Source organism: Mercurialis annua, linkage group LG1-X (genome assembly GCF_937616625.2).
Source record: "Mercurialis annua linkage group LG1-X, ddMerAnnu1.2, whole genome shotgun sequence".
Classification (NCBI taxonomy): Eukaryota; Viridiplantae; Streptophyta; class Magnoliopsida; order Malpighiales; family Euphorbiaceae; genus Mercurialis; species Mercurialis annua.
This window is the reverse complement of record NC_065570.1, coordinates 73,474,337-73,492,585: the sequence shown is the minus strand read 5'-3', so window position 1 is coordinate 73,492,585 and position 18,249 is coordinate 73,474,337. Positions and strand designations below refer to the sequence as shown.

Here is an 18,249-nt window from a genome sequence, read left to right as displayed (position 1 = left end):
GGACCGAGTGTTTTAGACCGCAACTCCCGCTCTCTCGAGCCTCAAGGAGCTACAAAACCGCAACTAATCGAGCTTAACCTACTCTCGTAGCACCAAACGCAAATAGAGGCAATTAACAAATAAATCACAACTCATAGGCCACCTAATTACTAACCCACTCTCATGGTGTTACTAATTAAGTCTCTAATTAATCAAATCCAACTAATAAACCCTCTCTCAAGGTGAGAATTAATTTAAGAACAATACTTAGGTAGCTAATCTAAGCAAGCTTTAGGTTCCTTAATTAGAACAATCAACACAACCCCAAAACCCTAACCCAATCATACACAACTAAGATTCAAATTAACCCCCAAACATGGGGTTTAGCCAACCATGGCTAAAACAACAAACATCAAGCAAATAGAATAATAAATCATTGAGAGATAGATCTAGTTACCTTTGTAGAAACCCAAACCAATAACATTCAATAAGATAATACTTCAATAATAAAATGAGAATAAATCTTCAATAGAAAAAGCTTAAGTATTCAACAATGGAGGAAAATATGAAAATCTGGAAATTCTATTGAAGAAGGTAAGGACTACACTTGGGGATTTCTAAAATTAGGAGAAGATTCAAAAGTACAAAATAGAATAATGTCTAGCAAAATCTTCTATACCTAAAATAAAGATAAGGCCCCATATATATAGTACTTACAAAAGAAGGAAAAAGACAAACATTCAATTACACATGTGTTGGGTCCAAAATAACAAATTAATAAAGCCTTAATGCATCTTGAATTAAGATTTCCCCATTCCAGCAAGCCCAAGCTTGAATAGAGCTCCTTGGGCTAAATGAGAAGCCCAATTCGAGCTGCCATTTTCTACTCCAAATCTCGATCTTCAAACCTTCGTAACTCGGTGTAGAACTGTCCGATTAAGTCGATTCTTGAACCGTTGGAAAGCTCAGGACGTCTACTTTAACTTTCATGAAGATCACGAGTTCATTTGAGGCTTCTAGCTAGTCCAAATTGGTCAATTAGTGCCCCGGGGTCAGCTTTTCAGATTTGCAAATGAGCTTCCGCATCGCTTTTGTCGTCTTTTCCAACTTTTGCACCAAAATGCTTCCGCAATGCTCCTAAGTACCTGAAATACTAAAACACGTAATAAGGCATACGAAATACCATAAAACCGTGATAAAACGTTAATAAAGCATGCGGAAACGACGCTAAAGATAGGAGTAAAAATACTCCTATCAAACAACAAACACATTCATTAAACATCAATACAACAATTTGAAGTTACAAATGATAAGGTTCAACCAATACAAGTCATAAATTTACGCCACAGGTCTAGTACTACAAGTCCTAGCATTATGCCCTTGAAGCCCGCATTTTCGGCAAAAGCGGGGATTTTTTCCCGGTCGAAATGTTTGATCCATCTCATTTCTCCTTCTTCCTTCGACAGGCCTTCCTCTCGGTCTCTTCCACTCTGGATTTGGAATAAACGGGACGTGACTTGACGTGATCCAATAAGACCGATCCTGCAATGGCCTAAAACATACAGTGCTCCAAGCTCGCATCGCATAATCAGTTTTGTAGTATTTGGCCATGTAAAGACGATGGTCCTCCCCGTGTTGGACACAAGCAGCTATTGCATGAGAGCATGGTATCCTTGTTTGTTGAAATTTACCGCATGTACATCTCTTATTAAGTAGCTCAACTGTATGTGTGTTGCCCCCCTTTCGTGTTAAACTGTCGCGCTTAGTCTCCACCATGTATACTTTTTCACCTAAATTGTAGACAGTGGCAATATGAGTTTGAGACTTTGTTCCCCTATACTGTAGGGTGTCACCACATACTGCAGTTATATGGTACCCATTCGCGATGGCTTTTTGGTAGGTCTCACAATGCTTAAAGAAAGTGTCATTCAGCTTCAAAAAAATTGCCTCCAACATAGCCGTGACGGGAAGCCCTCGGAGGTTCTTAAACATCGCATTTACCGACTCGGCATAGTTCGTTGTCATCGCTCCATGCCGCAACCCCTTTTTATCGCCGCTCATGGACCATGCTTTTTTAGAAAGTCCGTCCAAATAGTTATACGCTGCAGTTGATTCCCTTTCTATACGTGTCATAATCTTATCGAACTTCTTCCTCTGGTACGTCCGCCCTAAACCATTTATTTTAATATATTAAACACTGAAAGTAAGTCTATTTTTGTGTCGCTAACAAATTATGAATAATCAAATAACTTACCGGCCCTTTCAGCTAACACTTTCAAATATTGACTGCCAATAGCTGTATGAAAATTGCTAATCAAATGTCGGATGCAATATTTGTGAGTGTAGTCAGAATCAGCCCATTCTGGTCTTCGCATTGTAGACATAATGCCAGGATGGCGGTCAGATATTATACACATCCTCCGCTCACGTAACACATGCGTCCGGACATTCGTCAAGAAGTACGACCAGCTTTCAGCGCTTTCTTTTTCCACTAGCGCGAACGCTACAGGCATGATGAAATTGTTTCCATCTATCACTTGCGCTGTTAACAGAACCATTTTATATTTTCCATATAAAAATGTCCCATCAATAAAGAGAACGGGTTTGCAATAGCGGAGGCCCTCGACCATGGGCTCGTAAGTCCAAAACATCCGTTTGAACATTCTGACTGTAGGATCAACTTCACCGTCTCGCACGACAGGGTCACCTGAAAATAACCCACTCTTTTAAAGTTAGTAATTGTGATCTTATATGCTTAAAACAAAATTAAACGATCAAAATTCACTATTTGTACCTTCAGCATGCCAATATGTTCCTGGATTAGTGATGGACACGTTTTCCATGAAATAACAAATTTTTTTGAAAGAGTCGTCCCATTCTCCAAACATTTTTGCAATGGCCTTTTCCTTTGCGTACCAAGTTTTATTATATCGAGGCCGTACTCCTAACCTTTCAAAAATCCCCGCTTGAAGCGTTTTCACCCTTATACTTCGCTGCGCTACCAATTGTAACCGAATATGCTCAGCAATCATTGCAGATCTGTAATTTCGGTGGTCTTGCGAGGCAAATTGGGGATTACATGTGTGAGGACCGTTATATTTTGTTAACGTCCAATCGCCGGCTCCTCTTTTCTTTAAGCATGTCGCCCGCAACCGCCAGTTGCAGATATCGCTATTTTTACACACCAACACTATCGTTTTGAGAGTTGTTCGACAACTCTTGTATTCCCTATTCGCCAGCATGTGATACCTAGTTGCGCAATTCTGAACTGCCAATCTTGAATTAAAAAGCATCCCCTTCGCAAACTCTTTCCCTTCTTCCCAAATCAAACATGGTCCAGAAAACAGATTCATATTCACCCGCATTTCATTGACGTTGACGTGGGTGTAGTCGTAGGGAAATTGGGAATGATATTCAGTACCTTCACCATCGTTGCAAACTGCATCAGCCGTACCCTCAACCCCCTCAGCTTCCTCTATATTCTCACCTCCACTATCATCGTCATCCTCGTCGTCCCCAGGGCCAGCCTGATAGAAGTTGCGTTCATCATCGTCAATGTCATCACTGTCATCACAAGGATCGGACTCCACTAAGTTCAGACCACTAATTGCTGCAGTAATTTCTACTGGCGTGTTGTATTCTACGTACAACTCTATTTCCCGCATGTTCGGGGTCCTCGCAGCATTACGAAGCATGTTGTACACGTTCTCATCGGTTGTCATAAGATAGGCATAATAACTGACAATGTGATTTGCATCATACTGAGGTACGCGTAAGTAAATCTTCGTAATCACAGTATCATCACCTAAACCAATTGTCCTTCTAACTATGTTCTCTAACTCTAAAAAGCTCATTCGCAAACTCAGTTCAGCTGTTCTTCTACAACCTAAATGATAATCTACTCCACCCGGAGTGTTCATTATTGTGCCACCCCAATAAATTAATAACGACGGCATTATCACGGTCGTCATCACTACATTTTAAAAAATAAATAAATTCACAATTTTTAACATTTAAATTATAACATTTAATTCATCTAAAAAAAATTATAATATTTAATTATAACATTTTAATATTTCAATTGTCATGCAAATTTTTTTTGTATTGTAATAATTCTAATTATCATATTTGACATTTAATTTTTTTGATTTTTTTTTATAAATTAAATTCTAAATTTTAACGATATTAAATTAATGTCTAACAAATAAATAATATTTTAAATCCTAGAATTTAAACTCTATTAAATAATATTAACTTTATTTATAATAAATAAATTATAAAATTAACTTACCTCTTGTAGTCCACGCTGCTGTATATAATATAAAATAATACTCCAATATGCAGTCGTTGAAAATCTGATAACGTCGTAATATATTGAAATTGTAGAAGAAAATAAAAAAAATTATACTCTTTTTCAGAATAGGGGGAGAGGGGGATGAGAGGCTGAGCCTAGGGCTGAGCAAGAACCGAACCAGACCGAAAAACCGAACCGAACCGAACCGAACTTTGTTGTTTGGTTCGGTTTTTCGGTGAGAACGGTTTGGTTCGGTTCCTACTTTAGTTAAAGTTCGGAGTTCGGTGTTCGGTTCGGTTTGGGTGTTTTGAAAACCGAAAAACCGAAAAAACCGAATGAACCGAAGTTTAATATAAAATATATAACTTTTTTAAAAATAATATACATATATACTTATATTTATATGTTTTTTGTATTTATATCTTTATTATTATTGATATATGAATTAATAATTGTTATTTAAATATATATGAAAGTATATTAGACTCTAATTATTTAATATTTGAATAAATTTTAATAAAAAAATTAAAAAAATTAAAAAAATAATTAAATTCGGTTTTAACCAAACCGAACCGAACCGAAATATTTCGGTTTAATTCGGTTCGGTTTTTTAACTTCCAAACTAAAAGTTCGGTTCGGTTCGGTTTGGGAAATTTCCAAACCGAAAACCGAAAAAACCGAAAATTTTCCCACCGAACCGAACCGACCGATGCTCACCCCTAGCTGAGCCTCTTTTTTTTCCAACTATTCGGCTGTTGGAAAAAATGAGGCTCAGCCCTCATATTTATAGTGTTACCGTCCGCATAAATGTTATGCGGACGGTAACACAGACCGAGGCAGGTCAACAATTGACCTGCCTCGGTCAGGGAATTTATTCCCTGTCTCGATACAGGGAATAAATTCCCTGAAGATGACAATGTCGTCCGCGGAAGTATTCCGCGGACGGCACTGTCATCGCCACTTTTGCTCCACGTAGGAGCAGACGTGGAGCAAAAGAGCCGTCCGCAGAAAATATATGCGGACGGCATGCAAAAATGGGCCGTCCGCATATCTTTTCTGCGGACGGCCCATAAAAGAGGCACAAACCCGGAATTACAAATTTCCGGGGCACAAATGGGTAAATATGTTTCAAATATGGGACAAATTTGGGATAAACCCAACAAAGAAATTTGATTCGTTAAAATTCGGTTTTATTTTAAAAGCCGCCCTTAGTTTTATACAACCGCCCCTATGATGATACAATAATAGGGGCATTTACGACTTCCGCCCCTATAGAAAGGATTTAGTTTCTAAATGACAAATCATAGGGGCTGTTCATATAACCGCCCCTATAAAACTGCCCCCATAACTTTATTTTTTTGTAGTGAAGTAACCCCAAAACTCTTCATTTTTAGTCAAATAACCCCATAAGTGTATTTTTAAAACGCGTAAAATACAAATCGGAGGTGAGAAATGTAAAAAAATAATTAGATACTTCCCTAATTGTTGCAATACACTTATCCTAAATCCATTTTTTTGATATAAAAATATAAATTATAGGGTTATTTGATCCAAAAATGTAGAGTTTTGGAGTTAGTTGCTTAAAAAAATGTAAATTGGATTAGATGACCCTGTGTTATTAAGTTCAGGGGGCGCGTTGACCCTCTGTTCATTAATAATTAGCACATAAATTAACTTTGTAACCGATTTTAAAGTTGGTGATTATGATCAATTAACTTCATTTTTGCAAATTAGCTTAGAAGTTGAGGAAGTAAATTACTAATTAAAGAGGTAATTAGTTTATAAGTTGAGAGGATAAATTGTAAAAATAAGATTAATTGACTATAACCAACAATTTTGAAACTAATTGTCCATAAAATTAATTTATATACTAATTGCCTAATTTTTACGAGTTGATTTGATAAATTGCTACTTAAGTCATTTTACTAGTCTTATGTCATATTGTATAGATGTAAATTAGTTGTATATTATAATTTTATATTGTGTTATCGTACCTACAATTACATTTTATTTGGTGAAATGATCAATGTTGTATATTCTTTGAAGGTGTGATATATATAGATCATGGGGGATGGAGATTACTTGTATGAGGAATTGAACTCACGGTCTTAGCAGGATGTTAATTATCGATGATTTTTTTATTTTGACCAACTTTTACGGTCTTTTGCTTGTTGATTCAAGCAAATAGATGCAAAACATTCTTCACATGATCAATTATTTTTCCAACATGTATAGAATGCTTGATAATGTTTTTATATGTTACATTTTGAGAATGTTATAGCCAAAGGGTAAATTGTAAAATCAGTAATTCCAAATTAGATAGAAAACATTTATTGAAAATACATAAAGCTGACATAAAACGGGAAGCAAATGAAATCACTTATTTTTAGTGGGATAAGAAGCCATTTTGTAGATTCCACAGATTCCTTCAGACTTGCCAGTTTTCCTCTTCATCCTAATAAATCCCTTTTCTCCCCATTTAGGTCCCCATGAATTCTTAACAATGATATAATCCAAGCCCTTGCTTGTTCCATATCCAACGGCTGCCACTCCATGATCCAGCTCAGTTCCACAATGACCATCAAAAACACCCTATTATAACTTATTTCATTAGTAATTTTGATCCAAAAAAAGATCACTGCTTCAACATATTATAACTTTGATGCGTGTACTTACCCCACTGTAAAACTGGAAGTCTCTGCCAGAAGCCTCAATAGCTACACTAAGCGGCTGGTTCGCAAGTGCCTTCAATAGGCTTTCTTCACTGTTCTGTGGCACATCATGGTACCCACTGATGCTCACTACATCCGTCTCTTCCTGAAAAATACAAAATCTCATTAGCTGTATGAGTTAATATATTCATTTAACTGCCACCAAATTTTCTGAAAAAATGATTTTGATAGGCCCGTCAATTTTACGAGTCGTGATAATTATATCCCAACAGTATATAAGTTTTTTTTACCTTTATCATATCGCAGGTTCCTTCCTCCATGATATAAGGGTAATCTTGTTCCTTATGAAGACCTCCATTGGCAACAATGTAGGCAAATGCATAATCCATAAGTCCGCCATTGCAACCATTATTATTAGTAGTGTCGCAATCGATCAGCTCTTGCTCCGACAAAGCTGTCAAATTTCCTGTTGTAATCTGATTTATACCCTCTACTGCTGCCACTGTCGAAAACGCCCAGCAACTACCGCATGAACCTTGGTTCTTCACATGAGTCACGGCTCCTTTCTTTCGCCAATCCACTGACTTTGGAATGTTGGTTATATCCTTATAACCAAATTCTTCGGGGTATTGTCTCGGTTTAGACAGGTCAGGTTTAAGTCCTAAATACTTGTTCTTGAACTCTTCATGGCTCAGATCAGCAAACTCATTGATTCCAAGCCAGTAGTTTGTCACCTTCTTATTAGTCTCATCTATGTGGAACAGATTATCTTTGAATATCTCAAACCTCTCGAACTTCTCTTCAATACTTTCATAAACTCTACCGAATTTTGAAATCCATAATTCGAACAGATCAATCAGCCTATCATGGGATGTCAAGTCTTCTGGAGCATAGCCAATGATCGAATCGCGAGCATATGCAGAGATAGACAAAGAGAAGGCCACAAGAAATATCAAAGAGTATGAAGAGAAAGCCATAACTGAGATGGAGATGGAGATGGAGATGGAAGTGTGGATTCACTTAATTGGTGGCCTATTTATATGTTAAATTTTGAATTTAATTGTTGCTTTTAAGTTAACTTGGACTTTTTGCTTAACTCTGTAAACGGAGTCTTTAAGTTTGGTTCTTTTATATATATGCCTTTGAATCTAAGTAATATGATCATATAGCATGCGGGAATTTTTTAAATTTGCATACACGATTATTATAAGATACTTTGTTATGCAAGAGCAATTTATGTTCTTAAATTTTTACAATGTGTGAAAATTAGTTTTATAAAAAAAATATGATACTACAAGTTATTTAATTTGTTGTTGTTATGTGATGCATTTAGTTAAGTGAAAATGACAAATTCCATTTGAGGACATCTTTAAATATATTTTTTAGAATAAAGTTGTCGTCTCATTGAATCAAATCGGAAGCAACCACTTTAGTAAGAAATGCAGAAAAATTATCACACCAATCCTGCTAACCTGACATAGAACAACAAATTTGCGCTAAAGAGAGTGTGTCGTGCCATTCTTAAACCGTCTTATAAAAATAAAACTAAATAGTGTAATTTATATACACTGAAATAGTATTGTATCATTATAGTACGGGTAATTGATCCTGAAGATCACTGAACTTTCAAATTTTTTTATTTCAAACACTAAACTACTTTTTTTTTTATTTTGATTACTGAACTTTCATTTTTTTTTATTTTGGTATTTTCCGGCCAATTGATAATTTGTAGTATTGTATATCAATTGCTAGCATGTTTTATTAAATTTCTATATTATTATTGAATTTTGGTTATTTTAAATTTATGATAAATGTACTCCTTTAAGAAAATCATAAATATATTTTGTATTAATTCTTAGGTTTTTTTCATTTCCTATATTTTGTCTCGTATATTTAGGAAGCGAACATGTACTTTAAAAGACCATAAAAATAGCTTTAGCAACTAAGTCATGTTTAGTGCAGTTGTTGATGCAAATTATTCGAACTGCTTCATAAAATTTAATAATTATAATAAAATCTTAAATGGATTTATTTTAAAATTAATTATTTTAACTGTTTGATTAATTTTTAATCTCACTCATACTCTAAAAGAAATATGAATATGTGTTCATCCAAATAAACAATTATCTATTTTTATAAAATAATATTTTTCATATATAATTTTACTCACCTAAATTTTCTTTTTCATTTTATAACAAATATACTGTAAAACTTCTATTTTGACATACCGTATAAATTTATTTCGAATACGTCACTATTTTCACCAAACAAATTAATTTTTAATCAATTAGTTCAAAATCTCAGCAGTGAATGTATGGACTTTAGTGGCCACGAACAGTTTAGATATTGGACTAACAATGGGCCAGGTATGTCCACTTTCTGAGTCCCAAATTGAATTGACAGTTCAAAGCTGGAGTTATAGTTTTCAATGGAATGGATGTAAAAGGCCGCCCCCTTCACAAAATAAACTCTTCAATTATAAACGGGCCCATCAAACATCTCAATTAAGCTTTTTTTGCCACTCTTTTAATACGGTTTGCGACTTTGTCCAAAAGTGCAAGACAGTCTATCAACCACGTTGTTCTTAGGATTAAACATTCACACTGTTTTACATTGAGTATTGCACTGTAATTCAATGTTCGAATTACACACTTGCTATCTGTTGCTCAAGAAATCACGAAAATAATTCAGCAAATGTTGTTCGCATATAACACAAGTTGTTCTAAAAGTATAGTGGGTTTTTAATTTTTAAAGTGTCTTTGTGAAAAGAATAATGACCATATTTATAGTAATTTTAGAAATAAAAAATTGAAATTGCAATGAATAAGAAATTCAATTTGTAGCAAAAAATGTGATCATTAAATTTGGAGTTATGAGTAATTAAAAACCCTGAATACAAATAGTTTTGTGTTGCAAAAAGAAATTAAATCAAAAATCAATAATAGTGTCTAAACCGAACCAAGTCAAGTCTAACCGGCCGAATAGCGCGCCTGGTAAATTGGGAAAGTTTTAACTTCTAATTCACTCATAAAATTGGGTACTCCTTGAGCCCAATTCAAAGGGTGAAGCCCACCTTTATAAATCCAAAAAAAATTCCTTACTAATGTGGGATTTTCACTCTTGCACACATAAACAAGTGGTGTTTCTATCCACACACAAGGTGTACTTTCCAATTTTTTTAATTTTTTTAAATTCAACTAAATTTCATCATGTGTTTCGGAAGTAGACAGAAGAAAGCATAAAAACAATCAAGTCAACATCAATTGATGTTTAATTTGTTCGTTATCATCCAATTTTGCAGGTTTTTATTTCTTTTTTTGTTTTCATTTCAATTTTGAAAGAATTAAATTAAATTTATTGTTGATTATTTATCTAGTTAAGCATTGTGCTAAATCATTCTGTTTTTGTATGCATGGTTCTTCATTATCATCCCTAATCAGAAAATCAAATAAATAAGTAAAATAGTACTGATACGTACCCAAGTCCTCTATATTCTTCATCAAAATAAAAACCATGGCATTTTAATTGATTTATTGAGTTTCTAACTGGAGAAGTAACCGACTGTTATAATCCGTGGTTTGATAACCGCCATAAAAAAATTAAGAAAAACTCCAAAGTTTAATGCAAGTGGTTTTTGATCTGTTTTTCTAGAAATTGAGATGCATAAGTCCACCATTAATCAGTTTTATCACATTTCATAATAAATTAGTAAATTGTTGATACGTATGGTCACCACCATTAAATATATGTCCCATAATATGATTTATAATTTTTCTGAATATTTAGTATTTTAATGAGTTCTTTTTTCTTTTTTTTAATAAAGATAGATTCATGAGAAAGATTAAAGTACAAGATGAAAATCTTAAACAACCAAACATATGAACTTTCAAACTCTAATCTATTAACAATGTCTATGAAACTATAAAGAACAAGCAAAAGTTTAATCGAAAAGGAAATAACTAAGCCTAGATTCCGCACAACTTAATCTCGGCACTACGTCCAGACGCGGGGTCTTAGTCCATTAAACCTATCCATTTATGCCGTGAAACCACTTGTTCTTTAGGTTCCGTAACTTCCATATAAATCAGTAAGATAGATCTAACAAATATTAGTAAACATCAACACATAAGATTAAGTAGAGATAGATAAAAAGGTTTTTAGAGCTCTAAAAGTAGAAATTTGAAAAACTCATAGATTAAGAACTAGAAAGTAGTTTTCAACCAATGGGGGTTGGTTCAAGTAGTAAACGATTTGATATCGCTTAACCAAGATCTCAGGTTCGAGTCTTATTAATGCAGAAAATTTCCACTGGCAGATTCACCTTCCATTCCGGGTGCGCGACGCGGGTCGGATCCAGATTAGTTAGGGCGAAACCCTGAAAACCGGATAGGTTAAAAAAAAGTAGTTTTCAAGTAAAACCACTTTTTTTTTCAAATAAATTCTTCAAATCTCTTACACACACCAAAACAGGTGATTTATGTTTTCCTCTTTTAAAATTGAAGATCTTAGATTCAATCAAAGGGTCCTCTTCCATAATTGAATTAAAGATCCATCCAATCTATTTGAGAGAAAGAACAACTCATTATTTTAGCTATTTGAAAAAACTTGCTAGAAGCCTAGAACAACTAAAAGGTGGTTTCCACTCCCTAAAAACCACCTTTTTTTTCAAAAAATATTCTTTCAAATCACAAAAAAAATAAGAGATCACCAAATAAAAAATTTATTGAAAACAAACTAACCAAAAATTATTAAGGAATAAAAAAAAAGAGGAGCAGAGGAGGTGGTTTTCCGGTTAAAAGGCCAAAACCATCTCCTCAAAACAATGGTTTTTGGTTTGTGTTTAGAGAGAATGGAGAAAATTTTTAGAAAGAGAAATTTTTATACTAGTTTGGAAACCATGGATTTTAACGAGTTCAACTTGTGGATTCTTTTGAATTAGAGAATTGGATATGTTCTCTTATTTTTTATACTTTCATTACACATTTATGAAACTTATACTTTTGATGATAATTAGAACTACAGAGATTCCATGTCATTCAAAAAGACTCTTGTTTTATGTGTCTCATTTAAAAAAATATTATTTGAGTTTTTAATATTTTTTTTAAATTTAATATCTTGTTTTACTCTTTCGTTATTTTGGATACAATTTATAATATAGTTACTATATCAAATTTAATGCAATTAATAAAAATAAAATTAGAATTAAAATATATATTCATATAGTTAAAATGTGTGGAAAATTAAATGAGATTTTTCAAATTGGAGGAAAGGAGTATTATTTTTCAAAGTTAAACATTCCAATAGTTTAATGAATAAATGTAATATAATTATAAGAAGGTCCCTAGCTAGAGAGCCAGGGAGTAATAGACTCCTAATTAAGGCTAAAATGAACAATGTTGGTCCCTCCATATATTTGCATTCAATAAGAGAAAGCTTGAACTATTTTGCAAAATTCTGTATTATTAAATGCTAAATGTACGGGTCATTAAAGTGGGGAAATTTCAGCTACCTGCTAAAATGGCAGCAATCGAAAATGTATAAACTATACTACTAGTAAATTTGAGGTCTGTAATTGAGAAAATGAAATTTACATCATAAAAGAATTGAGAAAATGAAACGGGTGTTGATGGAAAAGATGGGTTGAACTGTACAATAATCAGCTTACTTTGGTTTATTAGAGAATGAGTTGTCCCTTTCTATGTGACTCCTGTTAAAATAATTAAAAATTACTCGGTATTATGTGTTTTGTTTCAATTAAAAATTAGTCAATATATTTTGAATTGCTTTTATAATTTTTAAGTTAAAATCATTTGAAAATATTTTATTTAGATTATTTATTATTTATATATTGCCTATAAAAAATATGTTTTGTTATTAAATTTAATGGTACCAAAAACAAACTTTTTTGATTTTTTTGAAAACCTATCCAAATATTTTAAAAGTTGTAAATCTACCAAAATTTGATAAATTTGTTGAAATTCTATCCATCTTTTGCAAAATAAATTTAATTATACCTATAATAATAATAACATGAAATTTAAAATAAAATAAAATAAAAAAGATTATCAATTACGATATCACATGGTTTAGATAAAAGAATAAATTTAAAGTAATCAAAATAATTATCTTATTAAAAAGGGGTTAAGTTGTACTCGTTTTAGACAGTAAGAAGGTTAAATATTCTGATCATTGATCATTGATCACAAAAGCTTATTTATATTTTTTTACTTTAAATAAATGAATTTTTTCAATAGAGTTAATAACTATTGTTCTTTGTACCATTTTTTATAATTATAGGAGTTTAAGTGAGACAACAATGACAATAAAAGTTTAAAAATTGTAAACTATGACTATAGCTTATCAGTACCTTTTGCCTATTCAAAATATTTTTTTTTTCAAAGGCTAAAATTTCCATTGATAAAATGAAAATTACATAATGAAATAGTTTCTCAACAAATTGAAAGAACTAATGTAAAATAATGATGAGAGCTGTTTGATACAGTCATCGAATAGGGCTTTTTCAACCATTAAAAGGTTACCCAAATACATAAATATTGAGACTACGATCTTGAAACCGCTTTAATCTTCAAACTTCAAACTTTTCAAATCACATCTTCAATAGGTAGATCTGTTGAAACTTCATGTTTTCCGATCTTTGTCTTCAAAAAAGTTCTAAGAAAGTAAATTTCTATCTCACAACACCTTCCATTATCAAGATCAACAAAAACTATAGTAAGTGTTAATAAAATTCTAGATCTACAAATATTTATAGATCTAAAAACACATAAATATAAAGAAAAAGTCGTAGAGATAATAATAATTTGGGCGGAGAGAAGATGATTTTTCGATTAAGATCGGAAATCACCTTCTCCCACCCTCAATAAGAACAAAATGAGAGAGTTTTTTAGAGAGAAGGGAGAGCTTTTCTTAGAGATAGAGAGAAAGGGAGAGCCTATTCAAAATATACAGTTTAAAAAATGTATCAAACACTTAACTTTTTGGATATTTAATTTCATTTATAATAAAATCTTAAAATAACACAATGTCGTGTTCGAGTTCATGTCCAAATTTTCCCACATCTTTGTATGTGCTACATATTCTTTTTTACTATTTATAATTTCACATTGTCGTCTTTTTTTAACAAAGATAGAAGTAAGCGAGTTAGATGTTAAATAAATTAAAATTATAATTTAAGCGAATCAACAAGATGCGGGTCAAAATGGATCCCGCAGTCTATGAATGTGCATTTCCATCACCTTACTTACAGTGATGGCTTGTGAATGAGTAGAGCATTTCAAATAGATGAAGTTGGGATGAGATTGCAATTTGCATGCATATGAGAGAAGATTTGTGAGGATGGACGGTAAGAAAGAGAATATATATGAGATGATGAGAGGTTATTAATTAGTGAAAGGATGAGTACGTAATGGAATTGAAGAAAGAGTTTTCACGTGTGTCTGTTGTTGCAGCCTAATATGGGAGTAGAGCTTAGGCTAATGTATTGGATTCTGGGGTCTGCCCTAATACTACTACTACTACTAGGCACACTCACTAACATCTAAGAACCCTACCTTTTCATTTCATCTACACGTGCAACGCCGACACTCATTTTATTAATCAATTATCAATCCTTTGCTTCCTACTGTATTTCATCAATACGGCCCCTACTCTATTCTTAGCCTCTCCACTCTTTTCAAAATTAACTATAATCACCCACACTCTAATTCCATTTTTTTTTTAAATATTGACTTTATCCATTCATTTCATTAATTATATTTGCTTCCTCTAGTGCTCTGTTGAGTGATAAACATTATTACTATGTTTGCTACATAAGACTCAACGAGCTACCCCTTTCTCCATGATTATTTGGCTCGAATACAAAGCTGGCTCGACGAGCTGGTCCATTTCGTGCTCGAATCAGACTGCAAAGTAGGTTCAGCTCGCCGATTAAGGGTTAGCCCGTCGAGAAGCATCTCAACTGAGACTTTTTGAAACTAATCCTTCCCAGCTCTCGAGGCTTGCATGCCCTGAGAGGTTCTAGACATAAAAGTACAATTTTTGATCCGGCATGCCTTCCATATAAATTATCTATAAAAATGATGCATTTTCAAGTAAACAATCTCAATAAAAACTAAAATAAACCACATTTTAAGTCAAAAATGATATATGCAGTTTAAGCTCATCACATAAAATATTTTCTTGCCTCATGAAAAGAGATTAGGTCTTTTGTATGATTATATGTATGAATTGATGACTTTCAATTAAATTTATTTTAAATTAGACTACATTTACTTGTTGGTCTTATTGAATTAAACTTCTTTTATGGTTAATAGGTTTTAAATGAGAAAATAAAATAAAAATTATGATCAAAACTTGAATTGGTTAAACTAAATTTTTGCTGACAAGTTTCGATTTTAGCTTGAACTGCATATGTAATAATTTGTAGCTAGAAGTATTTAAAGTGCAAATATATTGATAGTACGTAGGGGATGATGTATTTAATACTACAATTTGAGAAAAGGAAATAAAAAAGAGAGAGAATTTGATTAGGTGACAGAAAGAGCAGAAGGGAGGCGCTCGAGGAAAGTAAATGGTTAACGAAATAATTTGAGAATTAGGTGATCTCATCAGCCTCGTCTTTTTCAATTTATCTAAACAAATTACTATGCTCACACACGCACGCATCACTCTCTCTCTCTCCCCTTCTCTACCATACCCATTTATTACCGCTCATCCAATGCCTTAATACATTTCTTGCTCCCTAAACTTATATCTATTTGACCTCTCATCTTTCACTTTAATTTATGTAACATTTAAATTTTATAAATTTTATTTGTTTAACTTTTGAAAAGGAGAGTGAGACACAAATGTGCTGAAATGGTAAAAAAAACAATAATTAGACCGCCACCTAATTTGACACATCACCAAAAATAAGAGAATAAATGAGTTAAACTTAAAAATAGAGGAGTCAGATGGATGAAATAGTACAAGTGCAGGAGTTAGATGGATAAAAAGGTACAAACTCCTGAGTTAAAAATATGTCTTAATCATACAACACATCATCTAAAAACATATGTTCAAATGCCTTTTTTGGGTTATAACCAAACGTTTTGTCCAACTGGATTACACTGAAATTTACAAATTAAAATGTCAGATAGATTAGACTAAAAGATAAGAGGTCAAATAGGTTAGTAAATACAAATTTAAGGGTTAAAAGCTACATTAAGCCCTCTTTCAATTCTCACATAATAAAATGAAGAAATAAGGTATAAAAATGACCGTAATGTTTATTCTATGGTTCACCTGACCCTCTGATATTTTTCGAGTCTCAAAAATGACCCTAACGTTATCAAATTGAAACAAATATACCTTCCACCGTTAGGTCACTTTTGAGACTCGGAAATATTAAGGCAATAACTAATTGTATGTCACATCAGCCGAGTTAACGTTCAAACACGCTACCGTTAGACGGAGAGTATATTTGTTCCACTTTAGTAATGTTAGGATTATATTTAGATTCGAAAAATATTAAAAAATCAGACATAATAAATATTAGGATCATTTTTGTACCTTAACCTATGAAGTTAAAAGTTACATATAGCCTGTTGGTCCTTAAAATGGTAAGAACGATGCAATTCCATCCTTCATATTATGTGTAATTAAATTATATAACTTTCAAATATGTTGGTGATTTCGTTAACAACGAGACCAAGTCAAACAAGCAGCCAATCAATGAATATCATTTTCTATTATGATCCATCAAATCGTTTGATTTTTGAAGAGGCCATCTTTTAAAGATTTTGTTCTATTGGGACTTTTGATATTGGTATGATTTGAATTGAATCTTTTACTTCGTTATATGTTGATGCATTGATGTTTCCACTTGCCTTTCCTTATAAAAGATTCAAGCTTTATGGGAACATAAAAAAGGGTTTGTAGTAATTTTTTTTGGTTTGAACTTTTAAGATACAGAAGGATTGTAAACATCTTAATTTAGAATAAGTATATCACAGAAGAGTTGTCTCACGTTATTTTTATTTGTAATATTAAAATATTATTTTTTATTTTTTATCATTAAATATTTTAAGATTAAAAATATTTTATTAATTTATTCACGAATAACATACATGAATAATTATTTCTTTATTTAAGTTTAAGTGATGTAACTTGCCTAAGAAAAGACAATAGAAACTACAACTAGTACGTATAAGGCGAATGTAAATGCATGGAGCTGTTATTAGAACATGGGTTTGTCACGTTAGTGGTTGCCGGTGGAGACATGATCGTGAGATTAATCAAGGTAGTTTAAGGATTGGTTTGTAACAATTAAACACAGTTAGGCACTTAAATGTCTTGAACAAAATAGTTGGGAATATAGTAGTGACTTTGCCAAAGAATAAGCATAGGATAGTGCACAATTTCTACAAGAAAAAAAAATGAAAAAGAGGCTAATTACAATTTATTTTTTACTGCCAATATGTTATTGAGATGAAAGTATAAGTTTGAGTGTGCATTCATTTACTGTCCACTTATAAGAAACATTTTTTAATGGATCTCATACATTAATTAATTTTTTTCCTCTCTCTATTAAAACAACAAATAAATATTTTAAAATTTTCTGTTACCTCCAAATAGGCAAAATTGAGCTTATATAAAATAAAATTATGATGAAATAATAAATAAATTAAAATAAATTATTCTTAATCCACTTAACATCCCATCTTTACATTAAGGGTTAATTTTATATAAAATAATTTTATACAGTTTAAAAATAATTGGATCATTTAAAATTGATTTTATATAATTTTTTCAAAAATATATATTTTAATAGAGATAATTTTATTTAATAATTAATAAAATCCAAATAGCTATCAGCTGTTTATAAAAAAAATAAAAAAAAAATTCTCTTAGCTGTTTAACAAAAATCTATTAGCAGATTTTAAAAAGGTTCACCAAATATTAAAAAAAAGTAAAAGCTGTATTAAAAAATTGATATAAACGCACGCACCCTATATTTACACCAGATATTGGGGTGCAAGTAATTCTTAATTGGAATTTTGAATCCTCTCAAGTCTGAAGCAAGAATAAAAAAGAGAAAATTACACATATGAGCTAAACAAGGGCTTTTATTACAAAAATGCTAAGCCTCTTAAATTCTTTCATCAATGCTAACTTTTTCTTTACATCTATGAGCTAAACACGGTAAATTATTACATCTCATACATAATTAATCCTAGCCTTCCACTTATTATATCTTTGGTTCATTTTTTTTCATAAAACAACATATGTTGCTTTTCTTTTTCT

At 32.1% G+C, this 18,249-nt stretch overlaps 3 protein-coding genes across 3 annotated transcripts; all 3 read right to left on the bottom strand.

Annotated features, from left to right (window-relative positions):
* Positions 1–1,317: 1,317 nt before the first annotated feature.
* On the bottom strand, positions 1,318–2,112 carry LOC130015257 (uncharacterized). The gene has a single exon (XM_056105030.1). It carries the CDS (start codon positions 2,110–2,112, stop codon positions 1,318–1,320), a length of 795 nt encoding a protein of 264 aa, XP_055961005.1.
* On the bottom strand, positions 1,995–4,002 carry LOC126676175 (uncharacterized). Its single transcript, XM_056104390.1, has 2 exons — positions 2,774–4,002; positions 1,995–2,686 (listed from the first exon to the last, which is right to left on the bottom strand). The coding sequence occupies exons 1-2, from the start codon at positions 3,948–3,950 to the stop codon at positions 2,211–2,213; spliced, it is 1,653 nt and encodes a 550-aa protein (XP_055960365.1). The 5' UTR covers positions 3,951–4,002; the 3' UTR covers positions 1,995–2,210.
* Positions 4,003–6,562: 2,560 nt separating this feature from the next.
* LOC126665704 (cysteine protease XCP2) lies at positions 6,563–7,955 on the bottom strand. Its single transcript, XM_050358581.2, has 3 exons — positions 7,236–7,955; positions 6,950–7,090; positions 6,563–6,865 (listed from the first exon to the last, which is right to left on the bottom strand). The coding sequence occupies exons 1-3, from the start codon at positions 7,920–7,922 to the stop codon at positions 6,650–6,652; spliced, it is 1,044 nt and encodes a 347-aa protein (XP_050214538.1). The 5' UTR covers positions 7,923–7,955; the 3' UTR covers positions 6,563–6,649.
* Positions 7,956–18,249: the final 10,294 nt, after the last annotated feature.